At 56.2% G+C, this 27,305-nt stretch overlaps 2 protein-coding genes across 2 annotated transcripts; one reads left to right on the top strand and one right to left on the bottom strand.

The window, feature by feature from the left end:
- Positions 1 to 47: 47 nt before the first annotated feature.
- NPLOC4 (NPL4 homolog, ubiquitin recognition factor) lies at positions 48 to 24,906 on the bottom strand. Its single transcript, XM_063175915.1, has 17 exons — positions 24,830 to 24,906; positions 23,871 to 23,951; positions 21,601 to 21,713; positions 20,729 to 20,908; positions 18,904 to 18,952; positions 17,871 to 17,965; positions 16,943 to 17,066; positions 16,245 to 16,424; positions 15,314 to 15,400; positions 13,768 to 13,839; positions 12,762 to 12,888; positions 10,530 to 10,690; positions 4,398 to 4,469; positions 3,255 to 3,350; positions 2,516 to 2,632; positions 1,637 to 1,739; positions 48 to 1,331 (listed from the first exon to the last, which is right to left on the bottom strand). The coding sequence occupies exons 1-17, from the start codon at positions 24,842 to 24,844 to the stop codon at positions 1,174 to 1,176; spliced, it is 1,830 nt and encodes a 609-aa protein (XP_063031985.1). The 5' UTR covers positions 24,845 to 24,906; the 3' UTR covers positions 48 to 1,173.
- Positions 24,907 to 25,403: 497 nt separating this feature from the next.
- Positions 25,404 to 27,110, top strand: TSPAN10 (tetraspanin 10). The gene is made up of 3 exons (XM_063175917.1): positions 25,404 to 25,466; positions 25,739 to 26,307; positions 26,686 to 27,110. Exons 1-3 carry the CDS (start codon positions 25,404 to 25,406, stop codon positions 26,990 to 26,992), a joined length of 939 nt encoding a protein of 312 aa, XP_063031987.1. The 3' UTR covers positions 26,993 to 27,110.
- Positions 27,111 to 27,305: the final 195 nt, after the last annotated feature.

Raw genomic sequence — 27,305 nt, 5'->3', positions numbered from 1 at the left:
TGTGGAGCACCCCAGGACAGGTGACAGAGTGCCGGAGTGCAGGAGGCTCTGGTTTGAGGTGCTTTTATTCCACGTTACTTGCAGCCCCCGTGCCTGGGTCAGCCCAGCCCGGCCCGGGCGCTCCCAGAGCTGCACCCCCAAACCCCAGCACACCCAGGGGAAAAGCAACCGCAGCCCGGAGCCGGGCCTTGGGATGAAGCCTTTGGAAAGCCCCAGCGAGGGGCGGGGGGTCCCTGCCCCACTGGGGTGTGGGCAGTGCTGTCCTGGAGCAGGACAGGCCCTCTGGACCCCTCCCATGAGGGGACACGGGGCAGTGCTGGAACCGCTGCCCCCAGGATTGAACCAGAGCCAGGGCTGGGGAGCTCCAGGATGGGTCTGGGGGTCAGAGGCCCTGTGAGAGGAGGGCTGAGCCCCTCCAGCATCCACCTGCCCCTCTCCCCTGCCCAGCGGTGCCCAGGACAGCCCCAGCTGGGGGCTGAAGGGAGGCTGGGGGGCAAGACCCTCGAGCCCCAGCTCCGGCCAGGACACGCTCCGGAGGGATGGGAAGGCACCAACTGCAGGACTGGCTCCCAGGGCACGATGGAGGCCAGGTGGGTGCCCGAGTTACGTGGCTGCCCTGCAACCCTTCCCTGGGAGTCCAACCACGCACAGTGGGGGGACACGGCACCCTGAGAGGATGCCCCTCCTGCAGCCCCCACGGGGTGCCAGAGCTCACCAAGCTACGAGCTGGCACGTGCCCACCCCATGCTCGGTGTCCAGGGGTGCCTGTCCTGCTCTGGGAACGTGACAGCCACCTGCCCATGCCACCAGAGACGGTCAGTGCCGGAGCTGTCGGGATCCAGGCACTCAGGCGGGCAGGGAATGAGAGCAAAGCTGTGGGCAGGGAGATGCCAAAGCCTCCCTCTCCCCTCGGGTAGGAAGCGGGCACGGGCAGCTCCCTAAGCCCCCCAGCTCCCCCAGGGCAGGCTGGCAGCAGCTGAGGGCGGTGGGGGGCCAGCCCAGGCACGGGCTGAGGAAAGCGTTGGTTCTCCGGGCTGGGAGCCCCCAGAAGGGAGCCAGGAGTAACCGGGGGGCCGGAGCCACCCGTGCCGGGCTCCACAGCCCGGGCTGGAAGCTGCAGGGAGGAGAGGGAAGGGACAGGCGCCGCCCCGGATGGCTCCGGGCAGAGCGGGGCTAGGAGCGGGGCAGGCTGCACATCTCGCAGTGGTCCGTGCCCGGCTGGTTCATGAAGGTGCAGTGCTGGCAGGGCCACATGGCCGCGGCCACGGCGTGCGACGAGCCGCCCATGGCGCCGTACTCCTGCAGTCCCGGCAGAGGGACACCCACCGTGCCTGCGGGAGAGAGCCCGGGGCAGGGCTGGCATCATCCTGCCGCACACCCCACCCTGCACCCCCTCACCAGCCCTGCCCCGGGCCAGCTTGTGTGGGGCTTGGAGCAACCTGGAACAGGAACTTCAAGATCCCCTCCAAGCCAAACTATTCCAGGATCCCATGACCAAGAAACAGCCTCCTCCTCACAAGCCTCCTGTAGTGTAGCCCCTGTGGCGGCTTGGGAGCAGCTCCCAAGCCAGCTCAGCCAAGGGACAAGGGACCCCCCTCCCTGAGGGACACCCTGCCCCAGGGACCCCCCCTCTTACTGCAGAGCTGCTCGATGGTCGCCCACTGCTCTGATTTTTTCCAGGTCTGTGCAAGCTCCTCATTTTTGGTCCTCACGGCTTCCAGCAACAAGCTGATGCTGTCCTGGAAGTCACAGGTGGGAAATGAGCACTCCAGGGCAAGGCAGGACCCTGAATCTGAGCTGTTCTCCCTTTCCCAGCATCCTTGGGGTGCCCCAGTTTATCCCTCTGTTCTCCAGCATTCAGACAGATCCCAACACCCCCAAAGCTCCTCTCCTCTGCCCCCAGGAGTTATTCCCTACCCCTGCGGCCAGTCCCACCCTCCAGAGGAGCAATCCTTCCATGCTGGAGCACTCCAGCCCCCATCCCTGCTCCCATCCTGATCTCCAGCTGCCCACGGTCATCCCGGCTGCCTCGCACATGCGCGGCCTCTGCAAACACGGCCCAGCTGCATCTCCCCGGGAAGCTCCGGGGCAGCTGCCAGGCCCCAGTGCCCGGCCAAGGGCAGCAGAGCTGCACAGCCAGGGCCTCGCTGGCCTTGAGCTCCGGGGGCTCTGATCTCCTCATTGTTCCCACCGAATTCCTGACTCTGAGATAATTTTTAAAACATTTCCAGCTCTGGGAGCTGCAGCCAAGTTGGCTCTGGGATCATGTGGACAACAACCCCCCTCAGTGCTCCCAGCAGCTCAGGGGTTTTGTGTTTAGTTTAAAAAAGGTTTTAAAACTCTTTAAGCCTTCTCCCAACAGCTTGGTCGGGAAGAGCCAGCACAAGGCCCTGCCCAGGGCCATGGGATGGCAGGAATGGTCACCTCCACCCTCCTGAGGGACCCCTGGAGGGGCTGAGGGCCTGGGATGGGGGGGATGGTGTGGGGACAGGACCCTCCCAGCCCCGTTACGTACCCGCAGAGGCATGACCTCGTTTGTGACCAGGAAGAGGAGCAGATGGAAATCAGAAATGATGTCTAGGAAAATGGAGGAAGTATTTTGGGACAGGTATGTGGCCAAACTGTGGAAGTCCTGGGGAGAGGGACAATAATGAAGAGAAGTCAATTCCCATTTGGATCCACTAACAGATATTCCTGTTCCTCTGGCTATTGTCTGCAATGTGCAGGGACATTCCCAAAATCAGATCCCCACCCAACTGACTGAAAAATGATCTCTGGGCCCACAGGAGCTCCTCCTGACCAACCCCAGCACCCCAGAGCTGATCTCAGATCCAAGAGGTGCTGAGGGGAAGCCAGGCAACTCCAGCCTTGCTCCTACAGAAAAAGGGACATCCCACCCCATCCTCTGCCTTGACCTCTTGCAGGAATGGCTTTCTGTGCTTAAGGATTCAATTCAGGAAGAGAAGGGAGCAGCAACAGAGCCCAGCCTCAGCAGGTTTGTGCTGTCAGCATGGGGCTGGAGCCTCCTGGCCCCTGTGGAGCTGCCTGGCAGGCACAGGGAGCCCTGATCCCATTGTGGATGTGGCAGCAGCATTGGCATGCAGACACTGCTCCGTGCAGGAAGGACCAGGAAGGCTGAGCCAGGAAGGGGTGACTCGAGGGCACAGCTGTCCCTCTTCAGATGTCAGTGAGCACGAGGGAGGCAGAGCCCAGCCCCAGGGAACCCAGGAATCCCATCAGGAATCTCCCCTCACCTGAGTTTCTCCCAGCACATCGCGGTTCTCGATGGGGAATGGGTTTTGAGAAATAGAAAAAGTGTAGACTGGATCCTTGGGGAAAGTTGTAGTAATCTAAAAAAAAAAAAAAAAAAAGAAAAAATCTAAGGAAGGATAATCAGAGACCAGTGGGATATGGTATGGGAAGCAAGTCCAGATAGCTGAGAACAGCCATGGCTATGATCCCAGCTCAGCCAAACAGTGAGGCATCCTGCAGGGATCTGATGGCCTTTAATTTAATTTAGAGTGATATTCCACCACCACACCCCTTGGCTCCCTTTCTAAGGAAGCTGAAGGGACATGATGGGTATGGTCCTGACAGATGCCATGGAGAGCATCCCTCTCTGCACAGGTCACTGGGATACAGCAATTCTGGCACAGCTGTGCCCTGTGCCAGGCAGCTGCTGCAGGAGGGAGGTCCTGGGGGGATCCCAATCCACATTCCACCCCTCTGTTTTCATCCCATGACACCCCAGGTATCCCAGGAACAGGTGCCTCCACTCCTGCAGGAATTCCCGTGCTCTGGCACTGCCTGTGCCAGGGGCAGCTGGACCCGAGAGGCTGCTCCAGGTGGATCTAATGGTTGTTGGCACCACCTCCAACTCCAGCAGTATCATCTGGCATCCCAATTATTTGCTTTCCTGCCTTCCACACCGTAACTTTGTTTCCCAGCCCCGGGGCTGAGCTGTGCCGTGCCTGGCAGCAGCTCTGCTCCGGCCAAGCCCTGCCAGAGTGAATTCCCTCCTCCAAGAAAAGGCATTTCTGGACAACCTGCTGAGTCACTCAAAGGAGATGGATCCCTAATTGCTGCTCTGGAGTTTCCTCATTAGGCAGTGCCTGGGACACAGGTCCATAGGGCGGCTGCTTCCCGGCCATGTGGCTCTGGGCCAGCTCAGAGCCCTGATAAGGCACCAGGCAGTGTTTTCCTGGAAAACAAACGTGTTCCTGGCACCACACCGACCCCACCACGGAGCAGGGCAGCCACCTCCCTGCTGGCAATGCCTGGCAGCGGCAGGCAGAGGAGGATAATCTGTGTCAGGAATCCCCTCCAGTGGGAATTTCAGAGTTTGCTCCCCTGTGAGCATCTCCGGTGGGAAGCAAACACGTGCAGGGAATACTCACATCTATGATGAGGTACTCGACCGGGAGCGGGCGAGCCAGCTGGGTGATCTCGTTCCCAAACTTGTCTATGTCCTGAAAGAAAAAGAGTTGGGTTATTGCTGAGCATGGAAGTGGTGTGAAGGCCAAGGGATCCTGCCCTGGAGATGCTCATGCAGAATCCTGAACCTGGATGGGTGGTGCAGGGCTGCTCAATTCCCTGCTGCTCCCTGGGGCTGGAGATCTCTGTAATTCCAGCATCTCTGGAATCAGGGTCTCTGTTTCCTTGTGAGCCAAGAGACTGTGGAGTCACAAACCACCTTGGGCTTGTCTCCCACTAGAGAGAGGCTTGGAATCATCCATGGAGTGTAAAGGTGGGATTCTTGGGGTTGTTGGACTCCATGATCCTTGAGCATCCCTTCCAACTGCAGGTATCCCACGATTCCATGATTTTAAATACCATTTAGGCAGCAGCTCCATCTCAAAGAGAGGGACAGGTCACCTCTGCCTCCTCAGCCCAGGCAAACCTGCCTTTCTGCAAGTCCAGGAGTGCCTCAAACAACTCTTCATCTGGGAATTGGGAATCCAGGCACTTCCTCGCACCCAGACCCTTGGAACCAGCACATCCCATGGCGTAAACTTGTTTTGCTTTGCCAGACGAAGGGAACATAAAGTTTAATTAGGCAGACAAACGGCCGGCATATGTTCATTAATCATAACCTGACAATTAGACGTGATTGATGTCAAACACGCCGGGTTCAAACGCCGCTTCGGAAATAAATCCCGGAGAACTGACACTTTTCATTAAAGATTCCGTACGAGGGGGTTGTGTTTTCTCCCTAAATCATCACTTAACGTGGCATAAATCATTCATGGAGCCCCACATAAATCATACGCCCATAACTCCCAGGCAGGGACGTTGTACTGGACAATCCACGGGCTCTCGGTGGCGGGAGCTGGATCTGGAGCTGCCACCTCCCAAAGGTGACAAAGCCCCGCTCTCCCCATGTGGGATGGGAGCAGCATTCCATGGGCTGGGCCAGGGAGCACGGGCTGACTCCAGGACTGCCTCTCCTCTCTCCCAGCCGTGTTTTCTCCCGGAGAACACCACTCCCCCGCTCTCCCTGGTGTTTACACAGCACAGCTATGCGGAGCAGCAGCCAGCACCACCCCTCTCCCAGCCAGACCTCGCCCCAGCAGGCTCCAGCACGCTGCTCCCCTCCAGGCACAGCCCCCCTTCCCTTCCCGACCCCCTCCCCAGCACCCCCGTCCCCAGGAACTGTTCCCTCTGTAAAAAATCTCCCTTCCAGTCTTTGAAGCGCCTTTGAAAGGCAATCCTGATAAGGATCTTTGCTCCTCGCACATGACAGGTTGTGGCCTCAGATCTCTCTGGCTCCGACAGGAGCAGGAGGAGCTGTGGAGCCTTTTTTTGGGAGATCACAGGACCCCAGAGCCAACCTGCTTCTAGATCTCAGTGATACCACAAGAGACAGGAATCAGATCCAATCAGCTTCCCAAACACAATCCTGCCCCTGCATGAAGGGACCTGCAACAACTCAGGCATAATTAGCCCATCTGGAATTTATTTTCCAATCTAATTAAGTTCTAATATGCAGAAACATTTTTCCAGCACCTGTTGGCTTTAATCTCCCCCTCTGGGGATTTCCATGTTAAATGCCTGCTTTTTCATGGCATGCTCCTGAGGCCTCCAAGACATCCACAGACTGGAACTTTGCTCCCCTCAAGTCCCCTCATCCTGACAGGACAGTCCCCTCAAGCCCCAACATTCCCCTCCCACTACCATGATTATTTAATTATACTTTAAAGGCCTTAATGAACATCAAGTTGAGATTGTTGGGAGAAAGATCTTTCTCCTGAGCTTGGCATCATCAGGACCCTCCCAGCATCCGGTTATTGCTGCAGCCTGAGACCCCCAAAGCCCAGTGGCAGCAGCTCCAAAGGGAGGCCAGGAAGGGGTTAATGCAGTGAGGAGCATTTGGCTTCAGGACGAAAATCCAGCAGCAAGGCCTGGAGGGTCTGGACAATGCATCACCCCAGTGGAGACTGCATCAAGGCTGGGATTAGAGCCCTTCAAGCCACTGTTGGAGGCAGGAGCTGCACAGGGACGAGGGAGAACAGGAAAAGGGTGGGAACACAGACACCTTGGCACGATGGAAAAACTTCTGGGTGGCCTCAGGATTACCCACAGAGGGTGAGGGGAGCTGCCAGCCAGGAGGGAGGCTCAGGATCCACGTCCCAGGACAGCTGTGAGCATCCCCCTGTCACCACCCCACGCTGCTGTCACCGTCCCACGCTGCCGTCACCGTCCTGTGCCATGAGCATCCCGCATCCCACGCCGTCATTCCCGACCTGCTCCCTCTGCTGAAGGCACGCCAGAGCTCGGCAGCCATCTGTCCTTCCATGTGTGAGTGAATCCCAGCTTTGCTCTTCCCCCTGCTGACTCGCAGGCGCCTTCCCGGGCACTCCTGCCCCTTGCACGGGCTGAGGTGCAGAAACAAAGTGACTCCTCCGAGAGCAAGTGACAGGTCAGGGAGAGTTAAACCCTTCCCAGGAGACTCCTGCTGAGCTAATCCAGCATCCTCCTCCCCGCAGCAGCTGGGACATTTGAGGCTAAGGCGGCTCATGAGCTGGTGGGAGGGCAGCCAGGGAAGTCCTTCCCTCCCCGTCAGTGAACACTCCCCGAGCCTGGCTGTCCCTGGGAAGAGGATTTCCAATGCCATGGAGGGACAGCCTGCCTCAGAGCTCCTGCTGGGCTCTCATAAAAGCAGGGCCCTGGCTCGGGTTGTCCCAGGGAGGGATGGGACACGTGTCATTGGTGCCAGGCCAGGGCTCAGACACGGCTCAGCCACAGCAGAGCTCAGAGCACGTGTAGGACTCGAGGGCAAAGGGCTCTTGCACAACGCTTGTAAAGGGCCTTTGTCTTACACCACCCCAAAGAAACTCTGGGGGAATGTTAAACCATCCCAAAGAAACTCTGGAGGCACATCAAACCATCCTAAAGGAACTCTGGGGAGGATGTTAAGGCAGCTGGAAAATGCAATTCACTGTGAGGATGACGATGACATCGTGTTTGCGCTGAGCTGTCACAAATACCTGTGATAAGAGACAAAGCCAGCCAGCCCCCAAATCCAATTATCCAGGAGTTTTAAAGCTCTGTAAAACATCAGGAATCTCTTCCCACAGCTGATGAAGCTAATGGTGGAGCAGTTCAGCACTGCAGAGCTCCAGTGGACTGGGAGGAGGTGACAGCTGGGCTGGGGTGCAGCAGCCCAGGGAGGGATCCCCCAGCTGCATCCTGAGCACTCCCCCAGTGCTGAATATCAACCCAAGGTACATTCTCAATGAAATCCAAATCAATCCAGCTGTCTCCTAAAACCAGATGGACAGAGGAGGCTGCTCAAGGACAGAAGACAGGATGGAAAATCATGTGGAATATTCAGCTGGGCTCACCCACATCCAGCTCAGAAACTGGGTGAAGTGGCCATTGCAGCATCATCATCTCAACTCACAGTCCTTATCCTGATCTGTGTCCGTGTCTGCACATCCTGGACTCCTTCCTGAGCTCTGTGTGCTGAGCTGGCCAAGCAGCACGTGCTGGTTATGCCCTGTTCCAGCTGGAACCAGTGCTGGGCCCTGATGCTTCCCAGACACCCCTGGAAGCCAGCAGGGATCCATTTATCCCTCATTCCTCCTGGCTAATCTCACCTGGGGAGGCACCTCAAAGCAAAGGAACTCATTCTCACAGTCCCCAAACCCCTCGAGTTCCCCACTGGGGCAGAGCTCTCCCCTCCTGAGCCAGGACAGCAACGGCTGCAGGTCCAAAGCCAATTCCATGGGGGTGGCTCCTTGGAGCAGCAGGCCAGGGGCCAACATAAAGAGAATGGTAAAGAAATATAGAAACCATCCAGCTGGAGGCTCAGGAAAACCACAGGACAATGCCAATGCCATCAGCTTTCCCACTTCCATGGAAGAAAAGCAGCCCCTTTTCCCATTCACAATCTGGAGGCGAATCCACCGCGCTGCCCTCGGACAGATCCGAGTTCCACGGGTCCTGCCTCACATCTGGCTGTTCTATAAATACATCCCCACTCCACAAACATCAGCCTCCTGGTCCTCATCCAGTTAGAATTAATTTGTAGAGCTCCTTTCATCCTAAAGGGCTTTTCGGATGAATACTTGGATATTGTATGGGAACGCACATGGACTTTTCTCTGCACAGTCCCAGAGGAAACAACAACTACTCCAAAGTGCAGCTTTCTCCCAAAAACTGGCTGGGGGGAGCAGCACAGAGGGGACCCCACATCACAGACTGGGGACAAAGGGAGAGCAAGGTATTGGACCCCAAAGATTCCATCCTGTGCCACCAGATTCCTGCTCCTCCAGGAGCTCACCGGGGCTCGGACACGGCTGCCGTCACCATCCCAGGATGAGGTAGTGTCTCTGACCTCAAGCCTTGCACATTTAATGGGACCCCAAAGGTTTCCCAAGCCAGGAGTGACTAAGCTTTCCACAGATTTAAGAACATTCAAAAATAATTGAGGGATCCTAGAGCCAAATCCGTTGGAGGCTGAGGGAGAATCCCACCCGGCGGGGCCATCCTCGAGCGCTCTGGAAAGGGCAATCAGGGAGAGAAGCTCTGAAACATGAAATCAGCTGCAGCCCGACCCAGTGAATCAGTGGATGATGGAAATTTCCATGGAAGGCTGGAGCCATCCGTTCCCATTTTGTTTATCTCCCTGCTTCAGATTAGAGATGGGAGTGAAGCCCTGGTGGGAACACCCACTGGCTTCCTGCTGCTCCCAGCACGCCGGGTGGGCCACATGTGGGCCCCAGACCTGCAGGACCTCCTGCGAGGCTGCCCCAGTGTGGCACGGCCTGGGCTGCTCCACGGTGGGATGGGGGCATGCCAGAGATGATCTCACCCTCCTCACGTTCAGGGCCAGCCTTTGCACACCCAGCTCTGCTTATCAGCCCCTAGGAGGAAGCTGCCTGCTCCAGAGAGAGCAGGATTCCATCTGCACTCCCTCTCCAGCGCTGGATTCAGCCCAGAGGTGTTCCCTGTTTCCAGGTGGGGTCAAGGCCGGCCAGCAGCCTGGCACATGGAGGTTCAGAGGGAAGCTAGCACTTCCCAGTCCCAGGTTCAGGGCATGCAGAACACCCTGATCAGCTCCATTCCCACTCCTGGAGCACAATCCCCTCATTCCACTCCTCCCAAACAAAGGCAGCATTCCTTGTCCTGTGCTCTTTAAAGGACAGCTTTAGCACAGGCAGCAGGAGCAGACAGGACAGGAAGGAGATAACACACGGGGTGATGGATGGCTAATTAGCCAGCCAGCAGTGCCATTAATTAACTCCTCTGTCCCTGCTCATGGGGCACCAGGAGCCCTGGGCTGGCAGCGCTATCGGCACTCGCAGGGAGCCTGATCCAGAGCTCCCAGCTCGGCCATGCAGGCACAGGAGGGGCTGAAGGGCTCCAGAACAACTGGCAAGGGAATAATGATATTCCATCCATCACCAACAACCCCCAAGTGCAGCAGGCAGGGACAGCAGTGACACCTCATGTCCTTCCAAGACCCCTCCTGCAGAGCTGCCTCCAGCTCTGGGCTCCTCAGCACTGGAAGGACATGAAGCTGCTGGAATGAATCCAGAGGAGGGGGTATTCACCTGGAGATATTTACTTGGAGAAGTCTCCAGGGAGACCTGAGACTCCCTTCCAGTGCCTAAAAGGGCTCCAAGAAATCTGGAGAGGGACTTTGGACAAGGGGTGCAGTGACAAGACAGGGGCAATGGCTTCCCACTCCCAGAGGGCAGGGTTGGATGGGACATTGGGAAGGAATTCTCTCCTGTGAGGGGGATGAGGCCCGGGCAGATTACCCAGAGAAGCTGGAGCTGCTCCAGCCCTATAAGAGTCCAAGGCCAGGTTGGATGGGGCTTGAAGCACCCTGGGATAGTGGAAGGTGGCAGGGGATGGAATGGGATGAGCTTTAAGGTCCCTCCCAACCCAAACCACTCCACCACTCTATGACATTGAATATTGTGCATCCAGAGCGGGTCCAAATCCTCCCTGCTGCTCCTCAGGCCCAGTGCTTGGACCCAGGGGCACACCCCAGAGCTGGGCAGCCCCTCAGCCCTCACCTTGTAGAAGACATCAGGCACGTACTGCTCGCTGCTGGACTCCTTGGCGTAGCCCAGCTCGGGCGCGTCCCGGCACGGCAGCAGGCACTCGTCCCGCACCAGGGCCATGCACTGGTTGGACACCTGGTACCCCTCAAAGTGCACCTGGTTGTCAGGACCACCTGCAGGAGGAGAGCATGGTTAAAGATCCCAGGGTCGCCGAGGTTGATCTGTGACCGATCCACACCTTGTCACCCAGGCCAGCATCTCCAGGGGTGGGGGCTCCATCTCACAACCCTTCCCGAGAATAAATTCTTCTGGAAATCCTGCACAGGGTGATTTCCCTGGTGTAACTCTGGAAGAGCAGCTCTAAGGTTGGACTCGATGGTTTTGGAGCTCTTTTCCAACTTTAACAATTCCAAGAGTTCATGATTAAACACAAAGCTAACAGAGATGAATACTGAGATGAAGTTGCTGCTGGGGCTGCATGGCAAGAATTTTAAGCAAGAATTCCCTCTAAACTGCACATTTTTATAGCCACACACATTTCCACAATTATCCCAAGAGCACAGAGCCCAGGGAACAGCAGGGATGCTCTGCCACGAGCTCCAAGGAGGAGGAGCTGCCCTTCTGGGGGCTCTGACAGCATCACCCTCCACTACCCTGCAGGTTTCTCCTCCTTTTCCAAACCAAACTCAGGCACGCAGCTCCTGTGGCCCTGTTTCACTCCCAAGAATCCCTGAGCTGCAGATCACTTGGCCATGCCAGGCCTGAACAGTGTTTTCTCAGCCTGTACTGGATGGTTTGGTGGAAATCTGACATGGAAAGTGGGAATTAGGAGCCTGGCTGATGGAAGGATCACATGTTTGGCACTCTCATTTGGATAATGTAAGCAACATCAGGTCATGTGTCACTGGAATACAACTGGAAAGAGAGGAGGGAGGCAGATGGTAGGAAAACGTTACTATTTCCAAAGCCAGGAATTCAGGAGGGAATAGGAATTAATCCATGTGGAGGATTTAAAGGCAAAGTTGAGGCAAACTATCCAAATACATTTCTGCAGCACAAAAAGAGGGACTCGAGTGTTTAAATAGAACCTGCTGGGCTGATTGAACAGAGGAGAATGAAATTAGCTGGAACAGCAAAGAGGAAATATTCCTTTTCTACCCTTTGATCTGTAACCTCAATCACTCACTGCTCCAGAACAAACACTCCTAGAAATTAAACAGACCAGGACAGGGGAAGGCCTGAACGCAGTGTGTTTGCTCAGTAAAACACCTTGTTTAATAAAAAAATAAAATAAATAAATAAATGTATAAAAGAGAGATACAGATCTATATTTAATGAGAGATGGATGTGTTTAGCAGGCTGGAACGTACAGGCACGGGCCTGTTAACTAAAAAAAGAGCTTTTTTCACAGAAAAAAAGGCCCTGGGAACCCTTACAAAGCCAGGCTCAGGGCAGGCAATGTCCCATCCCACTTTCACTTTTCACTCTGGATGTTATTTGGAAGTCATGAGGGTTTTTTCATTGTGTTAAACAGAGCCAGAACCAGCGATTCCGCTCCAGGGAAGGTTTAAATGAAGACATGTGTCATCCCATGGAGAAGAACAGAGTGAACTGGGAACACTCCAGCCCTCCCAGCACATGCCAGTGTCCCCCCTCCCAGCCCAGCCCATCTACAGTGCCTCTGGAGACTCCCTGAAAATGGCTAAAACCAGAGGCTTTAACCATAAGCACTTTGCAGGAGCTTCTGTTTTACTCAGCCAAAAAAATGTTTCCAAACATTTTTTTTTCCCCCTGACAGATTTTTTTTCCCTGTCAGGTTTCCCTGACAGCAACATGAGGGAGGTAAAGATCCCTCCTGAAGGAGGAACTAATCCATAACTCTGGAGTGTTGTGATTCTGCATTGCTGCTTCCAGGCAACAGAATTTGGAGCTTAAGGATTTGAAATAAAAAGTGAGCAACAGTTGTTGCCCTGGCTGCAGGCAGAGTGTGATTTCTGGGTCACAGAGGTGGGGCTGAGCCTCAAGTAAGTCTCTTTAAACAGTTGTAGAGTAAAAACCAGGCAAATAAATAATGAGTGAGTATTGCAGAGAGGATAAAACAAAGAATGAGGAAGTATTTCAGTTGATAGAGCAAACCCCTTGTTAAATAGGACAGATGGGGAGCAGGACGTGTGATTTTTGGCATATTCTTCTACTACCAAGAGGTAATTCAGGTGAAGCCTGAGGGCTGAGGCCAGTTTGTACCTGTAGCCACAACTGTGACAAACTTGGATCCAAAGTGCCCATCGGGAGAGAGGCGACAGATGTTGGGCTGCTGGTTCTGGAAGTTGCCAGCTGTGATGCACTCCTCTGCACTCAGGAAATACGTGTCCTGAGGGGAGAGCACGGACTCCAATCAGCCAAAGGACAAGGTGACGTAGCCCAGACCTATTTCCCTGAGCTGCAGCCAAGGAAAACGACCAACACCCCAGGAAAACACGCTTTCGTGGAAAGCTGCTGAGGAGCCCGGGACAAGAATGTGACCTGTCAGCTCCCCAGCTCTGGGCTGCCTCAGGACTGCCCCAGCTGAGTCCCACCCACCTCTACACACCTTTTTTTTTTTTTTTGAAAAATCAAGTTTCACTTTCCAAATATGGATATCACTGGCTTTACAAGGACAGGAAGCTGTGGAGGTCGAAGTTTGAGCCACGTACGTGTCACAAAGCCCAGCCCATGGGAACATCCTCTGAGTCACTCTCTGCCTCACTGGGTTTGTCCCTCATCCCACTCCACTCCTTGGAGCCTTCTTAGCCCTAAAAAGGGCAGGGATAGATGAGATTTCAGGGAGAAATTGTTCCCTGTGAGCAGGGTGAGGCCCTGGCACAGGGTGCCCAGAGCAGCTGGGGCTGCCCCTGGATCCCTGGAAATCCCAGGTTGGACAGGGCTTGGAGCACCCTGGGACAGTGAAGTTATCCCTGACCATGGTGGCACTCTATGGGCCTTAAGATCTCTTCCCACCTGAACTATTCCATGATTTCATGAGCCCCATTTCCTCAAAGCAGGGGCGTGAAGGGCTCCAGCAGCTCTGCCTGCTTCCCAAACTGCTCAATCCCTAACATTTCCAAGGGTTCCAGCTCTCTTTCCTTCAGAAGTGCCTGGAAAACCCCACCTCCCAAGAGCTCCAGTGCCACCTGCAGCCCTGGCTCAGCCCTCTGCCTGGCTCAGGAGCTGCAATTCATTGGGAATTCACTGGATCACACCTGGATCTCACCTTGTTCCTGCTGTATCGAACGGTGCCTTTCCGTGTGTCTTCCGAGACCAGGTCAGTAAATATCCAGCCAACCTGCAATGGGGGATGGAGAACGTTGCTTCAAGGAAAAAAAGGACCAAAAAAAAGAAGGAAAGAGGAAACCAGAAGAGCTCAGACATTTTCTGCTCACAGGACACGATGTTCTTGGCTCCCCTCAGCCCTGTGCACACTGCTGCAGGGAATGGCTCTCCCAGCTGTGCCTTGCTCCTTGGAATCCCATTTCCAGGAGCAGCAGCATGCCAGCTGGCCAGCCAGGGCACCTGCAGCATTAGGTTTCACTGTGGAATATTTTTTCATGGAAAGATCTGGAGGCTGCAAGAGGCCTCTGTGCCACCACCCTCTCCCACCCCCAGCATTTCCTATGGAGAGTTTGGAGTGGGATCCAGCACCTGGGGGTGACAGAGCAGCTCAGGTGGCCCCAGCCTGACCCTCTCACACAATCCCAGTTTGAACCCTGCATGTACTGGTTAAGAGAAAGCTCATACTGGAGTAACTCATTCCAAACTGGAGTCAGCACCGACCCCAGCAAGCACATTCCTGCTTTTTGTGGTACAAACACACCTCGGAGTGAATCCTCTCACACACGTGTGTCGTGTGTCAAACACCTCGGCATCAACCCTCGCACAGAGCTGTGACAGGGACACACACCTTGGCATGATCCCTCTCCACCCAGGTGCCAACCCCAGCTCCCATTAACCCTTCCAAGGCAGAACTGATCCCAACTCCCCCGGAGCCCAGGCAGACCAAAGCCTGCAGCCAGCACTTGGTGACGTGTTAAGTCCCGTGGATTAAAAATATCTGATGGGAGAACATGGAAATAAATAACATTCTGAGAAGTTTTGCTCCAGCCTCTGGCGAGGGGTGGGATCTTATCAGAGAGAACAAAGCCCTCCCCAGATGTTTACAGTCTGCACTGAGCCTTCTGCCAGGCGGGTTTTCTCCAGCAAGTCAAGTCTTGTTTGTGTACATCCCATTCTTGGCATTCCCACCATACCAACGCTGCTCCCAAAGCGGAAAACAGCAGGGCAGGTTCAGGGCTGTCAGGAAATCAGGGAACCCTGACGGGATCACTGCAGCCTGGAACTGAGGGGGACCTGCACCCCTAACCCCACACAGCACTGACTCCCTGCAGCACCAAGGAGGGGAACACAAGCCAAGGGCAGCCCCAGCTCCTGGAGACGGAGCACAAAGGCAACTCCAGCCCCGTCTGGGCCAAATTAGCACTGGCCAGGGAGATGATCCCTGTGGAATGGCTCCTGTTGGAAGGGAAAGAAAGGGAAGATGGAGTTTGTGCTGCTTTGCCCCTGCTACTGCAGCTATACAGCCCTGTGAGGGGCGTGTGCTCAGGAAAATCCTCTGGATTTGAGTTTTGGACCTAAATACGTACAGCTGCTGACACTTTAGCAAGATTTAGGTAGCCTAGAGGGTCTTGGATAAACCCATGGAGCTGGAGAGTTGCTGACCACTTCCCTGCCACACACAGACACGACACCCAACGTATCCTAACCTTTCTGAGGCCGAGCTTTGCTGCAATCTCATCCACAACCTCGGCTTTGGGATCCTCCAGGATCTCCAGGCTGTTCTGGGTACCAATCTGCAGCAAAGAGACACTGGTTAGTGACACAAAACTGGGCAAAAACCAGGGTAGCCACTGTGGGCAGTGAGGCAGGGGCTGGGAACAGAGGTCTGGGCTTCCCTTCAGGCATCACCACAGACTGGTGTCACCCCAGAGACCTCCCTGTGCCACTCTGCTCTCAAGCCACACTCCCAAGGAGCCATTTGTTCCTTTTCCACTGACAATCTGTTGGATTTTACTTGGCAGCCGTGCAGAAACCATGAGGAGGAAGGAAATACGTGAGGAGCACTCGGCTGAGGAGTGGTGCCGTGCCCCACCTAGTGGGGATTCCAGCTGCTCCAGCCAAACCCATTCTCAGCCTCTCCATTATTTCGTTTTAAAATCATTTAGACTTCATTCTATCTAATTAAGCTGCTTAAATTTTCTCAGAGAGCTGGTAAGGAACTGAAGCAAGGGATGCAACTGTTTTTTCCTAGCACAGAATCTGCTGGAAAAGCAGGAATCAAGGAAAGATTAAAAGGGAAATCTGCAGTTACAGTTACCCTGGATTTAAATTATCAAAGGGTGAAAAACAACAAAAAGCAAAATGAGGGTTGAAAATTCTTTCTCTGGCTGCAATGGATGGTGATGTTAAGGACACAAATTATGTCCTCTTTTCCTCAGCTCCTTGGGGAGCTGCAGCTGGAAACACCAAACTAAAAAGGTGTTTGTGTGTTCCCTGATCCTGAGCCGGCACTGAGGGCTCTGGCTCTCACCTTTTCTCAGGACAGTTTTCCTTGTGGGCCTGCAGCTGGGAATACTGTGTGAGGTTTTCCAAACTAAAAAGGTGTGTTCCCCAGTTGTGAGTGGCCCTGGCTCTCACCTGGGGGGGTTCATAGATGGCTGCCACCTCCGCCCGGATGCCCAGCGGGATGTCTTTGTGCTCCGTGTACCGGCCGTACAGATATCCCAGATGTTGGTTCCCTGTCTTCCTCCAGAAGTCTAGGAAGCGATCTGCAATTGTGTGGTTCTCAAACATGATGTTGTCAACATGCCTGTATTTCTGTTTGACAAAGTTCAAGTGTCAGGCCGTCCTCCGCTGGCTCCGGTCCCTTCCCAGGACAGACACCCCCCTCCGGAGCTGGGTCCTGCACAGCAGGGCTGGGGGAGAGGCTGGGGGCCCCCTCCCTCCTCCCTCTGCTCAGCTCCCACCCCTCTGCACTGCTCCCTGCTCAGGCTGGGCTCTGGGATGTGCTCAGCACCCCCAGCACCTTGGGGGCTTCACTGGGACCTTCACCCCAAGAGGGTGAAGGAAGAAGGACTCTGAAATTTAAGAGGAAACAGCAGAACTTGAGTGGCCTTTTGGATGATCCCATGAGGAAAACCAGTGGGATTATCAGCAGGATTCCCCAGTGCTGCCAGCTCAGTCCTCACGCTGGGAGGAAATTCTGACCCAGGACATTTTGGAACCCATCTGGCAAGGCCTGAAGACCTGGATGGGACTGCCCTGACACCTGGAGGCTTTGTGCTCCTGGCTGGCGTTTTTGGAAGTCCCCATGCAGGTGCCCAAGCTCCTCTCACCTGTCTGTTGAGGGTGATGGCACTGGGCTGGCACTTGGTGCAGATCCCCTCGGGCCAGGGAGGGTGTCCCTCACACCCCGACTTGATCTTACAGCTGATGTTCTCCAGGGCTACAAACTTCCCTCTGGAGAGGAGGGAGGAGAAAGGGGGAAGAGAAACAGGGAACAGAAAGAAAGAAAGGTGGGAGAAGGACAAGAAGGGGGAGAAGACAAGGAAGGGGGGAAAGAGAAACATGGAACAGAAAGAAAGAATGGTGGGAGAAGAAGAGGGAGAAGGATGAGAAGGGGGAGAAGGAAGGGAGAAGGAAGAGGGGGAAGAAAAAGAAGAGGGGGAAGAAAGGCTGCTGTTAGCACAGTAAATGCTTTTGGAGCAATCATTTATGGAGGGAAATGGGAAGTAAGAGATTGTAGCACCACAGCAAATCCTCCTTTCATGTGCACAAGGCTTCCTGGAAAGGGAAGTTCCCTTCAAATGGAAGTCTTGTGGACCTGAGCTGCATCTCCCAAAGAGATTTTAAAAGTCTCAATGGTATTGAGGAATAGCAGGGAGAAGATTCCACCCACCCCTGCGTAACTTAAGTCCACCAAGTCTGAGAAACAGCTGAGAAACAGGCTTGGAGCTTGGTGTAATTAGGGAACTTCTTTCTTTCCATGTGGCCTTCCCTCCCATCAGGAGTGTTTCCTGGAAGGAATCATATTGCCACAGGAAAAGAAAAAAATAGAAATAAAATGGGTACATAAAATCAAAAGAGAGACTTAATTTTTCCCTCTTGCCTTTTCCTTTTAACCTCAACTTTTTAATGTGTTTTTTTCTCCTTCGTTTGCCATTCAATCCTCATGTCCAACACTGAGATCTGTCTGTATTTTCATTTGTGTTAAAAAAACCCAAAGCTCCAACCAGATTCCCTTAAACCCAGAGATTTCCTTACTTGTCTGCCCCTCCGGTCAGCTTCCTGATGTAGGCATGGAATGACATGTGCTTCACAGGAGGCTCCAGATGGTTCAAATAATCCTCATCGAAGGGCTGCCAAAAACACGGCACAGAGCAGGGCCGGGTCACACACCTGTCTGATAACACCCTGATCCCTCAGCAAATGCATGTTCCACACTCAACCCCGCCAATGTGGAAGCAATCAAGGAAATTCAGGCTCATTTGCAAGGCAGCTACTACTGGGATGCAAACAGTGGAGCTTTACAACAGGGAGTTTTATGGTGGCCTGCTGCTCTGGGAACAGATTGGCCCCACAAATCAGAATCTTGACGGCAAAAGGTTTTTTCCTTTCAATATCTAACAACAAACAACGGGCCCAGCTGTTCCAACACGGCCAAGGACTGCCAGTGCACTTCCAGCAGAGGGGAAGAGCCATCCTGGAGCAGCAGGGTCCCCTCTGGGGGGTGGCTGCTGCTTTGTGCCATAAATTACACAGCCCTGCACGTCTGGAGGTATCACTAAAGCTGCTTCAACCTGGACAACCATGGAATGGTTTGGGTTGGGAGGGGCTTTAAAGCCCATCCCATTCCACCCCCTGCCATGGCAGGAACACTTCCACTGTCCCAGGGTGCTCCAAGCCCTGCCCAACCTGGCTTGGGCACTGCCAGGGATCCAGGGGCAGCCACAGCTGCTCTGGGCACCCTGTGCCAGGTGGTTAAACTGGGAAGTGCTGGGATCCAGGAGAGAGGGGACAAAACAAGAAAACCCAGGGAAAAGTGAGGACTGAGGGAGAAAGGAGCTTTTTTGAAGGACTTTCTGTTAAACTCATTACTGCAGAAAACCAGCTTTAACCAGGATCAACCCAGGGCCACAAAGGCCTCGAGCTTTAGTGATCCCAAACCAGCAGCTCTGGCAGGGCAGGGCAGGATTCCAGCCTGGAGCTGCCACCTCTTGGCAGGCACCATTCCAGGAAAAGTGTTCCTACTGGGAGGAACTGGGGAGAGCCTGCAGCACCTTCCTGGGGCTCTTACCTCCAGTGGGACACAGTGCACACATTTGCCCAAGGGGCCGTGGCGACACCTGGGCAGAGAGAGAGAACTGGGGTTAAATCCCATTTCACCTGGAAACTGAAGTATGAATAAATAAATCTTATTAATCATGGAAAAATCAGCCTGTAAAAGTTTCTCTGGAGTAAGTTTGGTGTGGAAGATCTACATGAGCTCTGAGCAATTCTCCACCCCCTATGTGGCAGGGTGATTTTAACAAAAAGCAACCCAAAATGTTCATCCTTTATCAGGCAGGGCAGGAACAACCAGGGAAGTGTGTGTTTATCAGGCAGATAAAGTCCTGCTGGGTAGGGTTACAGAGGGGAAAGCATCTCCTTTTGTGGGGATTGCTTTAAAAAACCCTAAACCCACACCAGGTCAGTGCTGGTTCCCAAAGGAAAGGCCCAGGAGAGGAGCAGTGAGGTTGGGCTGTGTGAACAATAAATGGGATCTGGTTGCAGGAGGTTTTTAAAGGATGTTTTGTGGCAGATAATGTACAGAACATAGAGTTAAATGCTGCTAAAGCACTCAGCATCCTTCACTGGAGATTGATCCACACTCCCCAAGGCAGGAACCAGCCCAGACCACTCCTTTTATCCTCAGCACCCTCCCCTGGGCCCCGGCTCCCTGCTAGAACAGCTCCATCAATTCCTCTGGAAATGTGGGCGAGTTCAAGGCAACATTTCTGCCACAGAGTGGTGGGGTTGCCTTTATTGCTCCAGTGATGTGACATCCCATCACTTACAGTCAGCTGGGGAGGGCAGGGAGGATTCTCCACAACTTCCTCATTGCTGCAGCACTGAGGATGAACCACGTGGAGCACAACCCCAGGGGAAGGGCAAATCATCCTGCTTTAGCACAAATTCCTGCCTTTAAAATTCTCCCTCCAACCCTTTCAGGAGTCTTATTCCAGAGGGTTCCAGCCCCAAGGCCAGAGCAGACATCAGGCCAGGACCCAACTGGCTCATTAACACTAAGCAATTAAAAGCCCCCTCCCAGCAGAGGATGTGTTAGCAGCACCAGAGCAGGTTTTGGGTGGGTTTAACTTGTTGTTGTGCTATTTTTGCATAAAGAGAAGCTGCTTTGTTTCCCTAAGCCTCTTGCAAGGAAGAGCTTTGGCAAGTTGGACTTTGGTGCATTTTTGTGAGCAAAAGGGACTTCCTGGTTTCATGGAGAGGTCAGGCAGACATTTGATGAAGGGAAGCCAGAGCAGGCAGAGACCCAAGTCCCACTTCCAAACCTCTGCCACTGGATACTTCCACTCCTTCCCTTCACTTCCATGTTTTCCTTTATGAGGAGTGGCTGAGTGTGAAGGCACAGAGTGCTCCTGCTTGGGACAGCAAATCCTGGAATGCTTTGGGTTGGAGGGACCTTAAAGCTCATCCCATTCCCCTGTCCCAGGGTGTTCCCAGCCCCATTCAACCTGGCCTTGGACACTGCCAGGGATCCAGGGGCACCCCCAGCTTCTCTGGGCACCGTGTGCCAGGGCCTGCCCATCCCCACAGGAAAAATTCCTTCCCAATATCCTTCTAACTCTGCCCAGGAAGAATCCAGAATGTCCATTCTAATCTAGAGAATTCCAGTGCTTTAGGAGCACAAAATCCAGGAGGACGAGCACCAGGGTCTCCTCCATCTGAACAACGAGTGAGTCCTTCCTGCCAAAAACTTGGGATTTGGGCATCTGCTTCCTCCCTGGGCTGTTTTCCCTTGAGGGCACTCAGGATGGAGCCAAGGGCAGCTCCCCCAGGAACTTCCAGGCTCTGCTGAGCCCCAGCTCCACGGGGCAGCACCAGGAGCCATCCCCACTTACAGCTGCTGGTCTCGGTTCCGGTAAATCTTCCCATCCTGCTTGATCAGGTACTGGTCAATCTCATCTTCCACCACCTGGGGGGCCCCCCCAGGCCGGGAGTTTTGGGAGACAGAGGTGTCCATGGTCTCTGAGGAGGAGCCAGCTGGGCTGGAGGGATACAGGAACAGCATATCCCCGTGCCTGCAGGGTGGTAAACAGGACAGGGCTATGGGAGCTGTGGGAGGCAACAGCCACAAGGTGCTTCCCTGCAGGCATTCCATGGAAGGGCATGGGATGTGGCACAAATTCCACCAGGTGGCACTTGGAATGTGGCACAACTTGTAACCAGGCCAGCACAGGTGGCAATTGGAAGCTGCTCTGTGAGCCACCTCTTCCTGCTTTAATTTGCAATAAATGCAAATCCTTCCAGCAGGAGACAAAGCTGAGGGGGAAATAGGGAGGAGGGAGTGGGGATGAAGGAGTGAAAACAAGGATGTGGGAGAGAAAGTTGGGATGAGGGAAAGGAGAGTGAGGGAGGGAAGGCAGGGATGAAAGGGTGAAAACAGGGATACAGGAAGGCAAGGGGGGGATGAGGCAGGGAAAGCTGGGGATGAGAGAGGCAGAGTGGGGATGAGGAAAGCTGGGACAAAGAGGGGAAAGCAGGGATTAGGGAGGGAAAATGGGATGAAGCCTCCCCTCAGCAAACATGCCCCGAGGAGTGACCCAAGCAACAGCCACCACCTGTCCCATGTCACTGTGACCCCCATTCCAGCACAGCCACCAAGCCCTCCCCTCAATCCCAGGAGTGGCACTGGGAGCTGGGCACTGCTGGGATGTGATTTCTCCCATTCTGGAGGCTCCAAGCAGAGCCCCCCCCCCTGGTGAGGACTCACTTGATCTTGAGCAGGTTGAGGGATTTGTTCTGCGCTGCCGTGATCTCGCCGGTCCGGTTGCGGTTGGTGTACACAGAAAATCCATTATTCCTGAAGCCAAACTCCTTGGCCACCTGCAACAGAGGCAACAGGGACAGGGTGTGAGGTGTGAGCCTGCTGAAAGGGGCTCAGAGCCACAGCTGACCCCACAGAGCTCCTCCTGCACAAACTCAGCTCAATTCACCCCAATCCTGAGCTCGGCATAACAGAGATGGAAACACCTGGAAAAAACGAGCAGTGGATTAAAGCAGGAGCTGAAACAACTCCACCAGAACTGTCCCTGCCTCACACCACACAAAGGCAGAGCTCCAGCCACAGCCAGGCAAGCACTGCAGGACTGCAGGGGGGAACTTCTCCACTAGCCCAGCTTCCTTGCTCCAGCTGCACCAGCACACACCACCAAGTCATTCCCATCCTCCTGCCCTCAGAATTCCACAATCCACATCTCCACCTCTGTGATCTTCTGCCCTCAGCTCTATTCCCCTCTCCACTCAACCTCTTCCTGCTGTTCTGGCTGGTTTCCCCCCTCTTCTGCTCCCTCCCATGGAATTCACCCCACAGCAGCCACCCCTTGGTCCCCAGGCAGGTTCTCCCAGCTCAGATTAAGTCTGGTTCACTTGGAATCACTCCAGCACCTCTTCCCTGCCAAAATAATTTGCACATTTGGCCCCTTGAGAACTTCATCAGTTTAAAAGTGATGTTTAAAGTTTGTCTGTTTGCCAGGTTTTGCCCTAAATTCTGAAGTGAAAGGCCTTTATTTTTATTAATAAAAACAATCCCCACGGCTTAGGTCGGAGTCAGGGAGGTCCTGCCCACAGGACAAATCTGATGAGCCACAAAGAGCTGTCACATGAGCACAGCCATGAAAAGCAGTTTTTTTCCTGTCAGCTCAGCTGTGATTTGCAGCACTGAGTGATCCCTTTGAATGGGACCCTTTCACAGGGATCAGCTCCTGCTCCTCAGGCCACAGAATTCCATTTTTGGGGGCAGACAAATCCCACAGCACATTAACAGCAGGATGGAGCTGACTCCTGATGCTGAGCACACCCAGAGTGACTATTTTGGGTGCTTTTCCCCGGGGTGTGCCACAGGAGACAGGGAAGATTCCCCAGCCCTTTATTCCTTGAGCACTCCTGGAGCAGATCCAGGCTCATTCCTGGAATGGAAGCAGCAATCTGACACCTCTCTAACTACAGCTGCCCCCCTAAACACCAAACCCAGCCCCTGGCTGAACATTCCAGCATTAAAACCCACAGCACAGGTAGGAGAGACCTGGATTTAGATAAAACACAGACCTCAGGTGGGAAAATTTGCCACTTTCCTGTTCCTGCAGTAGGAAATAAACCCAAACACGTCCCTGTTGCAGCTCAGAGCCTGCCCCAGATGAACAGGCAATCCCAGGTGCTTTTGTCCTGGCAGGAAGTATTTTCCAGCCCGAGTAACCCGAGCCCTGGAAAGCAGCAGCTCCTTCTGCACAGGCTCCAGAGCTGCTGGAAGCTCCTCTTGCTCGGCTGGGGCTGCAGGGAGTGTCCCTGAGGCAGCCCTGAAAAGCAGCAGGGTTGTCCTGGCCAGGTGGGAATGCTGTCCTGTCTGGGGCACAGCTCAGCCCAAGCTGTGACTCACAAAGGGAAGGTTCCCACTGCTGCCATTCCCTTCCCTTCCCTTCAGGAACACACTCAGGGAGCAAAGAACCCCCAGGCCGAGGCTCCAGAGGAGGGGAGCAAAGGGAGAACTTCCTGAAGAACAAAGGCAGCTGCACCACAGCAGGGCCAGCCCCAGCCCCAGAGTGTGCTCCCTTCCTCAGGGGCTCCTGGGATCTCACTCCATCCCTGCCCTGCTCCCTTCAAACCCATCCTGGAGAACCAGGAGCACACACAACACACCCAAACAACATTCCAAACCCAAATCCAGCAGCCTGGAACCCGCCTGGAGCAGCAGGTTTGGCCATCCCACAGCTCCCCTTCTGCTTCCCAGCTGCCACTTCCCTGGAGAACCCCTTCCCAGGAAAGTTCCCACCCCAGGAAGCCCCAACAGAGAAACTCAGGGAGTTTTTTCTTTAAATTTCTCATTTTCCCTCTGGAACAACACAAGCTGCACCAATCCAGGTGTGGTTCTCCACATGGAATGCTGCTCCTCGCTGCTGCCAGGGGGGTTAAACACGGATCTGCCACAGGACAGAGCCAGGGGAGCCCTGCCCCATCCCTTGGGAAGGCACTGGGCACCCTGGGTACCTTTTTGAGGAACGTCCCCACCGTTTCCCTCTTGGTGGCCGTGATTCTCTTCACTCCCTCCGGCGACTGCACACGGATAATCTGGGAATGAGGGAGCACGGGCTCAGGGAGGGGGACAGACCCACCCTGAGCCCCCAAACTGATGTTGCCCACTCTCCCCTCCTCCTCCCTCTTCCACAGGCCTGGAATCAGCCAGGGGAGCAGTTCTGGGGCAGCACTGGGTGATGTCTGCGAGCAGGGGGGAATCATTCCAACAGCTCTGCCCTCAGAGTGGAATGAGACCTTCAGGAGGCCGCACCAGACCTTGCAAGGGGAGTTACTGACACAGGCACCGGCCCGACTGGTGTTACCGGGCACTGCACTGGTGTGGCCGAGCCCCGGGAGCGGGGAGCGGGGAGAGACTCCGGCGGCCCCCGGGAAACCGGAGCTCCTGGCAGGGGGAACGGGGAGAGGAACCCTCGGGGACAGGGACAAATGTGAACCTCGGTGTCCCCGGAGCGCTCAGGGGCAGCGCTGGGACTCGAGCGGGTCTGACGGGGACGCTCAACCGCGGCTGTGTGACACGGGGACACGGGGACACGGGCACGGCGTGGGCGGGGAGGGGACACAAACACGGGGCAGGCACGGGAGGGGGCACGGCGAGCTGCCCGCGTCCCGCCGTCACCCCGCCGGAGCCCTTCCCGCTCTCCCGGCTTCCCTCCGGGGCACAGCCCGCCGGGAGGCGCCGGGAGCCGTTCACCGGGGCGAGCAGTCCCGAGCCCCCGCCCCGAGCCCAGCGGCACCGCGGGCTCCCGGCCCCGACCCCCGCGGGGAAATCCACGGGGGACCCGCCCGCGCCGCCGCTCGGGGGGCTGCCCGGCCCGGACGCCGCCGGCCCCGCCGCCGGCCCCCGTCCCGGTGCCCCGTTCCGGCCCCACAGGAATCTGCTGCCTCATCGCCCCTCCCCCGGCCGCACTCACAATCGTCTCGGCCATGGCGCTGCCCGCGGGCCCGGGGCTCGCCGCGGCGCACAGACACGGCCCGGCGCGGCCCGTCCCGCTGCGCTGGTCCCGGCCCTGCCCGGCCCTGCCCGGCTCCTCCCGGCCCGGCCCGGCCCGGCCCGCCGCCTCCCGGGACCGGCCCGCCCTCGCGCCCGCCCCCCGGGCCCCGCGCCCCGCGCCCGCGTTCCGCCGCACCAAGGTTCCTGTCCCGGCGTCACCACCAGGCGTTCCCCCGTGCTGCCTCGGTGTTACAGACATAATGGTCCCCCGTGCTGCCTCGGTGCTACAGATATAAGTGTCCCCTCTCGCCGCAGCGCTCGCTCTTTAGTTCCGCACGCAAGCAGCGCCCCCGGTGGCCTCGGAGGGGCCCCCGGTGTTGGAGGGAGAGATGGGGCCCAGCTGTGGGGCAGGGGGCGATCGGGGCCAGCTGTGGCCGTGGGAGGGTCGGGGGATCGTGGGGCGCCCCTGGGACGGCACGCACAGCCCCATTTAAGCCCGCCCGCAGCCCCTCACATGATGGGAGTGTGACGGGTCCGGGCACGAGGTAGCGGCGATGGCGCTGAGCAGAATCCGTCCGTTCCAGCCCCACGGGGAGGGCACCCGACTGCTGCCCCAGGTAACCCTGGCACCCCTTACCCAAGCACCCCACGTGCCCCCAGCCCTGGGTAGCAGCGTGCTGCATCCCTGGGGGTATGCATAGGGATGGATCCGGGGGTGCCTTGGGTCAGAGTGTTTGGGGTGCTCCCCTGCAGCCCCCCGTGATGAGCAGGGGTGGCTTTGGGGCTAAGCAGGGCAGTGTGGGGTGGCTCCAGGAGCCTGTGACAGTGTCTGGCTTTGGGACGGGCTCACATTTCTGGGGGGCTGTGAGTGGCTCCTCTGTCCGTGCAGGCATCCAGGCTGGTGGAGCTGCCCTACTCCTCCTTTGATGACGATGATAACACAGCCGAGCAGGACCCCGGGGTGTGGTACCCCGACCCCCCCAAACCCAGCCCCTTCAGCCGCTGCGTGCGCTACCTGGCCTTCCTCTGGAACCTCCTCTTCCTCCTACTGGGGCTGCTGACCCTTGCCGTGGGGGTCTGGGGGCTGCTGACCAAGAGCTCCCTGCTCGGGGGGGATCGTGGGGCGCCCCTGGGCTCGGACCCCATGCTGCTGTTCGTGCTGGCAGGGCTGGGGGCCAGCGCCGTGTCCCTGGCCGGCTGCCTGGGCGCCCTGCGAGCCAGCCCCTGCCTGCTGCGCTTCTTCCTGGGCGCCCTGCTGGTTTTCGGGGGGCTGGAGCTGCTGGGGGGGCTCCTGCTGCTGCTGCTGCGGCGGCGGCTGCGGGACGCGCTGCGGGACCTGCTGCTGCTCTGCCTCCTGCGCTACCAGGAGGATCCCGACCTGCAGTTCCTGGTGGATGAGGTGCAGCGGAGCCTGCAGTGCTGCGGCCTCGAGTCCTACCGCGACTGGGAGAGCAACCTGTGAGTCGGGGTCTGGGGGAGAGTGGGGGAGTCTATGCCCACCATGGGGCTGAAAACCCTGTTTGGTGTGGGACCCCATGCCTACCCTGGGGCTGAAAACCCTACTTAGTGTAGGACCCCATCCCCACCCTGCGGATGAGAATCTCCTGGGAATCTCCTTTGTGGGACCCCATCCTCACCCCAGGGCTGAAAACCCCCCAATTCCTTGTGGGGTCTATGCTGAGGACTCATGTTCAGGGTGGTGGGATCCCCAGAAGAGCCCAGAAAAGAGAGGGCAGAGCTGGAACCCACACTTAGTGTCCAGTTCCATGGCTGGGGGATGTGGGACACCCCATCCCCTGAACCTGTGTGACCCGAATCTCTGTGTCCACCCCATAGGTACTTCAACTGCAGCTCCCCGGGCGTGCAGGCCTGCGGTGTGCCAGCCTCCTGCTGCCGGGAGCCCCTGCAGGGCGGCTCCGTGCCCAATGCCCAGTGCGGGTTTGGGGCGCTGGCGCTGGGCCCCATGGCGGCCGTGGCCCTGCTGCACACCGAGGGCTGTGGGGCCGCCGTGGCCGCGGGGCTGCGGGGCCAGGCCGGGGCCATCGCTGCTGGGGCCGTCACCCTGCTGCTGCTGGAGGCTGTGGGAGCGCTCATGGCTCTGAGGGTGCTCAGGGATATCACGGCCTGGAGGGTGTGGCAGTGAGGATTGTCTGGTTTGGGCCTAAATAAACCTTGTAAAAAATTGCTGAACCTGTCTGTGTCCTGCCCATCCCACCCCAGGCCCTGGGGCCCTGCTGCTGGTGGAGGCCATGGGAGTGCTCATGGCCCTGAGGGTGCTTGGGGATATCATTTTCGGGAGGGTGTGGCAGTGAGGGCACTGTGGGGATTGCTTGACTTGGGCCTAAATAAACATTGTCAGAATCCTGAACCCATCTGTGTCCTGTGTGTGCTGCCATTGGTGCTGCTGCTGCTGAGGGTGTGCAGCTTTGGAGATGTCTGGGGTGCTGGTCCAGCCC

Source organism: Melospiza melodia, chromosome 24 (assembly GCF_035770615.1).
Source record: "Melospiza melodia melodia isolate bMelMel2 chromosome 24, bMelMel2.pri, whole genome shotgun sequence".
In the NCBI taxonomy this organism is placed as follows: Eukaryota; Metazoa; Chordata; class Aves; order Passeriformes; family Passerellidae; genus Melospiza; species Melospiza melodia.
This window is presented reverse-complemented; position numbering and strand designations above follow the sequence as displayed.